The following is a 7190-nucleotide window of genomic DNA, read 5'->3' as shown; positions in this document are numbered from 1 at the left end:
GTGTACAGTACCATAATTGTGGATATCTTTGGAGAGGATTCCCCGGCTTTTATTGGTTTGGTCGGTGCAGAAAGTGGCGGTACCGATCTGGAAGAAACTGCTGTCTCTCCAGAGATGGATGTCGACCACTCAAGCGAGAGTGTGAATTGTGAAGGTGTGTAGCCTATATATTGGAGTAGCCTACACTAACAGTTTTAGTAGTTGTCAGATAACAGTAGGCCTATGACAGATTCTCTGTATTTTCAGACTCGATGGAGGCCCAAGTCACTCCACAAAATACTCATGAAGGCAGCAGCGGTGCACCGCCGATGAAACGGAGGAGGAGGCTGGAAGATCTGCAGCAGACACTTCTTGAAAAAGAAATTGTTAGAGTGGAGGCTGAAACAAAGAAATTACAGGCCGAGCAGGAAAAGCTGGAACTGGATTTGTGGACATTAATCATGTCTCCAACAGTGTTTTGAAATGCACCATTTGCATAAAAACTTAACGCTATTAACAGCTGTAATGCGGGTGTCAATGCTGCGTTGTGATCCGACACAAACTGTAAGTCGGGTGACAGCTCTTCAACAAGTTCATGTATATCTCTCCGACAAAATCGAAACCTCTGAATCAGCTCCTCATCATTGTAAATGTCCAATGGATTGCTTCTGTCCCTAATAACTCTCTCCCGTCTAAAAGCCCGCTCATTGTAAAGTCTGTGTATAAGGCGCGCCATGTCTTTACTGCTGAGTTATCAAGTGGTTACTATAGAAACTTGCCTAGATTTTTACTTTACGCCTGCTACTGACTAGGCGTAAGATTTACGCCCGGTCTTAGTGAGAAGAGGACTTAAGCCTGGATGGTGCAACTGTCATAACTATTAGGTCGGACTTAGAATGCTGAGTTAAGACCTACTTACCTTAAGACCAGGCGTAAGCCCTGTTGGTGCAACCGGCTCCAGGTCACTAACACCCACTGACAGTAAATACAGATAAATGAACAAAGACATTTTAAAGTAAAGAGCGGTTCCTAGCTAAACCATGTTGCATGTTGCACAAAAGCCCACACCAAGTCCCTGCCCCCTGATACAAACACCCACATCCCTCATCCCTTACTGTTTAGACGTTTAATTGATCAAAATGAATCCCTAAATACTCTTTCCCCATTGATTAAGACAGGGATGTGATCACTAATCGACCTGGGATCAAATACCATTTCTTTAGTTTTTCCTATATTCAGTCTCAGGTTGTGCTCTTCACACCACTGCACCACCTCTTCTAGCTCCGCCTTATAAACATTAATGTTAGAGTCATTTTTCAGTAGACTTAGTATGGCTGTATCACTTAACACTTAAAAATATAGTTGTTTGTGTACCGGCTTCTGCATTCATATGTATATAATGTGAAAAGATGGGGTGAGCTTACATCTCTGAGGGGCCCCAGTGTGAATGGCTTGCACGTTTGAGAAAGTAGAATAAATTTGCACCTGCTGTTGTCATCCAGAGAGAAATGATTTTGGATCACTTCAATACCAAATACGCAAATAAAGACAAGAGTATAAGGACCGTGGAATCAAAGTGGCGTTGTCTGCTCAGTGTATTTTTAGAGAAACATCCAATAATAAAATCTCTCATTCCCATGAAATCAAAATATATATGATGTGATTTGTTTTGCACTATATGGATCATATTTGATTGAGAAAATATTTTGATTGGGAAGATAGATTATGAGGTGCTGCCATCAGGAAGATGATTTAGAGCGAGTAGATACAAAGTTTAAACGCTGCATGAACAGCACCAAACACAGCCAGAACAGGGAACCCAGTACAAAGATGATTTACAGAGCTTCTTGATTGATATAAGATCATGATGGATAGCTTTCCTTTTTGTTAAACCTCTAACTGTTGCTAACTGTACATTATCTGTCTGCATCTTAGCTAGTTAGCTCAGTTAGCCGTGCGTCCCCGGGGTGCCAAGAGCCAATCCTGGCAAGATAACCACCTTGGTGCTGTATTACCATTGGTCAAATTGTCCTTTGTTGGCAGAGGTGAGATGCCTCACTCGGTTACTAAAACAGAGAGTTCAATACACAGGGTGAAAATAATATGGTGTTTTTGAAAATTAAACCATGTAAACCTGTTCTGGTACAACCACTTAATAACATTAGGAACCTGAGAATGAGCAGAACATGACCTCTGTAAACTGTTAAAATGTTGATGATTGTGTTTGAGTCTAAGACACAGTGTGTGTGATGCTGAACAGAGCTGAGAGGTGGGCTTTGATTTCAGCAGCTGATCTTCAATCTGCGGTGTTTCTGACCCTAAACTACAGAGAACACAGAGACACTGAGGAACCAGAACAACCAGACCAGAAACCAAACCCAGGATAAACAGGATCAGTGAATGTGGTGTTGAAGGTGTGGAGGGGGATCAGTTTGCCAAGAGAGACTTCGTAGAAGGACAGAATGCCAGCAAGACAGTTTACATGCACTCCAACTCTGTGAGAGACAGAGGAGGAGGTGGAAGAGGGGATAGATGTTTTTCTCTTATTGTGGCAGACAGAGTAACCACCAACATCAGAGCAGCTCAGACTCCAGGACTGATCATTCATTCCAAACACACAGTCATTACTTTGTGCGTTCCTTCTGATTCCTCTGTAAGTCACAGCTATTTCAACCATGCCTGTCCACTTGACCTCCCAGTAATAGAGACCAGTCAGACGATTTGTACACATCAGCTGAGGGCAGACAAATCTTTCTGGATGATCAGGATATGACTGATCCTCTGTCGAATATGTCACCATCCTGTTGCTGTCAGACAGCTTGAGGTTTCTGTTTGCTGTGTTTGTGTCCAGTTCCAGTTCACAGGCATCTGATGGAGAGAACATGAGAGACAGTGAGTTACTTTATTGTGCTGTTATTGAAACTGACTTAAACTACAAAGTGCTGCACAATAAAGAATATCATGAATAAAACATAGTGAAATAAAATTATGCCTCTAAGGTAAATAAGAATAGTTGGTGATTCACAGATTGCGGTGTACACTGAAAAACACACTATTAGTGTATCTTCCAACAACGACAGCAATGTTTAATTATTAAGATTCTGTCTCTCATTCTAGCCAACTTATCAACCGCAGCTGGCTCTAGAAAACATGTGCATGCTGGTGTGAAGTCAGTGTGACCGTCACACATTATGTTTATATAAATACCAGCTCTTGTGGGAAAATGCAGTATATATGGTATTTTGCAAAAGTATCGTACATTTGGTCCCAAGCCTCCCATTCAGGGAGGAACTTGATGGTAAATTCATCTCAATTCACTTTTAAGATCTTTGAGAATTTTAGATTAATTAGGTTGTGTTGTGGTTATGACTTGTAGGATTTTGAACACAGTAGAAAACTGAAGGCTACTTGAACACAAGAACTTATATCTGTCAAACTTGTATGAGCTTATGGGCAGCACCTGAAGGTGACAATGTTTCAATGGGACTTTCCTGTTTAAATAAAGGTTAAAAAAATCAAAGACCTCACAGAAAATGAAAAAACTCAATTAATAATTCATTTAAAACAAACACCATGACAGAATGTTCATACAATTAGATATATAACAAAGGTCATTATTCATAATGAATGGATAGTGGCATATTAAATATCTACATGGAAATGTACCTTGAGAAGCTTATATAGCTTCTAAAGTGATTGGTTCCATAGTGGTCCAAATCTAATGTGAAACCGTAGGGACTGTCTGAAATCCACTCACCGGAGTAATTTAAAGACTACGTATAACTCTAAATTGCAACTCCCTTGCTTTGTTGGTAAATAAGCATCCTGAGATCTTGATCACACAGATTAAGGTTTCATCTTTTTCTTTCTGCCAAATGAATTCCTGCCTTGCTGGAGTCTCTGGCCACCTAAATTACGATGCTATTCAGCACTATATTTTGGGGGACTGACCACTTACTCAGCTGTAGGTTTACGTTTACTAACATGTTCAGCTGTGTACTTATGAATCAAAAAACACTCACACTTTCTGACCCCACATTTTGGCCTCTGCAGTCCACCACGGTCAATGCTGGAGGTAGAGACAAAGTCAGAATCAACTTCATACACTTTCACTCATTTACACCATTAAACAGTTAGTCGGTGACAGAGAAACGATGTGAGAGCTGCTGTTGCCCATCTGTCCATTCTTGAGTGTCCCGTCTTTCTGTTTGTTCATACCTGAGAGTGTCCTGTTTGCAGTGCGATTCTTCCAGTCCCGCAGACAGCAGCTTCACTCTTGAGTCTCCTGGATGATTGCAGCTCAGGTCCAGCTTTCTCAGATTGGAGGGGTTGGAGCTCAAAGCTGAGTCCAGAGTTTTACAGCCTTTCTTTGTGATCAGACTGCCTGACATACTAAACACACACACAAACAGATGCGTTTGACCACCAACAAGAACTACCTTTCTCTGTCGTACTGAGATGTATCTCAGTAGACCTCGTAGGAGAGACTGATTGATGTCGAGTGAAAGACCCAGGAAGAAGCAAACTAAAAAATCCCGGTGTCCGTTTGGACTCTGTAAGGCCTTGTCTACAGCAATCTGGTAGAAATGTGTTGATTTGCCTCCTAACTTTTATAACCAAGTTAAGATAACCAAGAAATGTTTGTTCTTCTCACAGCAGATTGACACCAGTGTTGATGAATGGCAGATGGTCTTTCTGTTTGTCTATACCTGTGTAGATCCTCCAGTCCAGCAGACACCATCTTCACTCCTGAGTCTCCTGGATGATTGTAGCTCAGGTCCAGCTCTCTCAGATGGGAGGGGTTGGAGATCAGAGGTGAGGACAGAGAAGGACAGCCTTTCTTCTTGATCAGACTGTCTGAAAGACTAAACACACACACACACACACACAAACAAACAGGACCTCAGTGTAAACTGTCTAAAGTAAAATTAGTTCTATGTTATATCGAAGGTGGGTTAAATTCAAGGGCAACTTCAAAAGAAAGATCCATTTGTTCCCAGATCCAATTTCCAGGGACACTAACAAACCAAGCTACATCCATCACCTTGATAACGCCCACACAAAGGTTAAATAGGTGGGATTTCCTGCCAGTCAGTCAGAACTGAAAAAGCCTATTGAATGAGAGGTGAAACATGTTCGAGTATCTTCTTCAACCAAGTCCAGATGCCCTTGATTTTAATCCACCTGGATGACTGAGAATCTTCACAGACATTCTATATTATACTTTTACATAAGTCCTCTGTTCATACTGTTGGTTCAGGCAGAGCACTGAAGTCATGCTTGTACTGGTTGACTAGCATCAGCTCTTTCTAATATTCTAGATGTTCTAATATTCTAGATGTTCTAATATTCTAGATGTCTAGATGCTCTTTCTAGATGGCGCTGAGCATAGTGGCCTCGGTGGTAGGTGCTCTTTGTTTTGTTCTGTTTTTGTGTGTTAATTCAGTTTTTGGCTGTGATTCCCGGTGCTCTTTTACCAGAGAAGAGCTCACGAACATCAGGGGAACAACTCCAGCAGATTTAGTTCCCACTTTTCTCACGTCATCAGTGGAATTATTGGACATTAAGTGTCCAACCAGAGAGGGTAACACTTTAGATCACTGCTACACCACAGTTAGCAGTGCCTATCACGCCGTCACACTGGGATACTCTGATCAAGTCATGATCTTCCTGATTCCTGCTTACAGGCAAAAAATAAAGCTCTGTAAACCTGTAGTGAGGACATCAAAGAAATGGACTAGTGAAGCTGTTGAGGATCCTCAGGCGTGTTTGGACTGCACTAACTGGGATGTTTTCAGGACTGCTACCAACAATCTGGACGAGTTTACAGAGGCTGTGACGTTCTATGACAGCTTCTGTGAGGACACTTGTATACCAACTGCACCAGGGTGAGTTATAACAATGACAAACCCTGGTTTACAGCCAAACTCAGACAGCTAAGGTTGGAAAAGGAGGAGGCATTTTTGGGTTGGGGACGAGCCAGATGCAGAAGTACAGGTTTAGCAAGGAGGTGCGAGAAGCTAAACGACTATACGCAGAGAGGCTAAAGAACCAGTTCTCTGCAAACAATGCTACTTCTGTCTGGAGGGGGTTGAGACTCCTAACTACAAACCCAAAGCCCACCACTCCATCAACGACTCTCGCCTGGCAAATGAGCTGAACCAGTTCTACTGCCGCAAATAGGACACCATCCCCCGTGACTCCTCCACTCAGCTTCAAGCCCTGTCCACCATCTCCTCCCCCCACTCCTCAGAGTTGACCATCTCCACCCCTTCCCTCCTCTCTCCATCTCAGGGGGGGATGTCAACAGAGGAGGCAGAAACCCCACAAAGCAGCTGGGCCGGACTCTGTCTCCCCATCCACCCTGAAGCACTGTGCTGATCAGCTGTCTCCAGTGTTCACAGACATTTTTAACACCTCACTGGAGACATGCCATGTGCCAGCCTGCTTCAAAGCCTCCACCATCATCCCTGTCCCCAAAAAATCAAGGACCACAGGACTGAACAACTTCAGATCTTGCTAATTGCCTATAATTTCCACCTGTTGTCTATTCCATTTGCACAACAGCATGTGAAATTGATTGTCAATCAGTGTTGCTTCCTAAGTGGACAGTTTGATTTCACAGGAGTGTGATTGACTTGGAGTTACATTGTGTTGTTTAAGTGTTCCCTTTAATTTTTTGAGCAGTGTAGTTCCAGAGCTTTAGAAGTGTTATCTTTGAACTTCTGACACAGCCCCATTGTCTGCAAGATCTTTATTTACCCCTCGGTGGACATATTGGACCATGTTCAAAGCTTGTAAAGTGGATGCGACTATCCAGGGTTGCGACTATAAGCAACCCTGGATAAATGACAGCATTCGCAGCCTAAAAAGGGAATGCAGGAAAGCAGAGCGCAGATGGAAAAAATCCAGTCTCCAAGTCCATTACCTCAGTCTGAAGGATTTATTAATTAACTACAATAACTTGGTTAAGGATGCGAGAACACACTATTTTTCTGAACTCATTACTACACATAAACACAATCCCAGGTTTCTGTTTAAGACTGTGGATCAGCTGGTAAACCCAACCCCTCCTTGTGCCTCAGCTGGAAGTATTACCCCCGCGGCCTCTTACTCAGAGGTCCCTCACCAGCAACAAGAGAGTTTTAACCAGTTTTATCCCATCGACTTGTCTGAGCTTTTAAAAACAGTATCACAAATGAGAGTGTCCT

At 42.6% G+C, this 7190-nt stretch overlaps 1 protein-coding gene and 1 long non-coding RNA gene across 2 annotated transcripts; one reads left to right on the top strand and one right to left on the bottom strand.

Annotated features, from left to right (window-relative positions):
• Positions 1-14: 14 nt before the first annotated feature.
• On the top strand, positions 15-421 carry LOC123959463. The gene is made up of 2 exons (XR_006822302.1): positions 15-154; positions 247-421. It is a non-coding gene; the product is annotated as an uncharacterized LOC123959463 (long non-coding RNA).
• A 1881-nt stretch (positions 422-2302) lies between these two features.
• On the bottom strand, positions 2303-5142 carry LOC123959246 (stonustoxin subunit beta-like). Its single transcript, XM_046033196.1, has 5 exons — positions 5024-5142; positions 4689-4844; positions 4198-4371; positions 4002-4048; positions 2303-2847 (listed from the first exon to the last, which is right to left on the bottom strand). The coding sequence occupies exons 2-5, from the start codon at positions 4718-4720 to the stop codon at positions 2303-2305; spliced, it is 798 nt and encodes a 265-aa protein (XP_045889152.1). The 5' UTR covers positions 4721-4844; positions 5024-5142.
• Between the last annotated feature and the right edge of the window lie 2048 nt (positions 5143-7190).

Source organism: Micropterus dolomieu, linkage group LG20 (genome assembly GCF_021292245.1).
Source record: "Micropterus dolomieu isolate WLL.071019.BEF.003 ecotype Adirondacks linkage group LG20, ASM2129224v1, whole genome shotgun sequence".
Lineage (NCBI taxonomy): Eukaryota > Metazoa > Chordata > Actinopteri > Centrarchiformes > Centrarchidae > Micropterus > Micropterus dolomieu.
The sequence above is the reverse complement of the archived record's forward strand: the minus strand, read 5'-3'. Positions and strand labels throughout refer to the sequence as shown.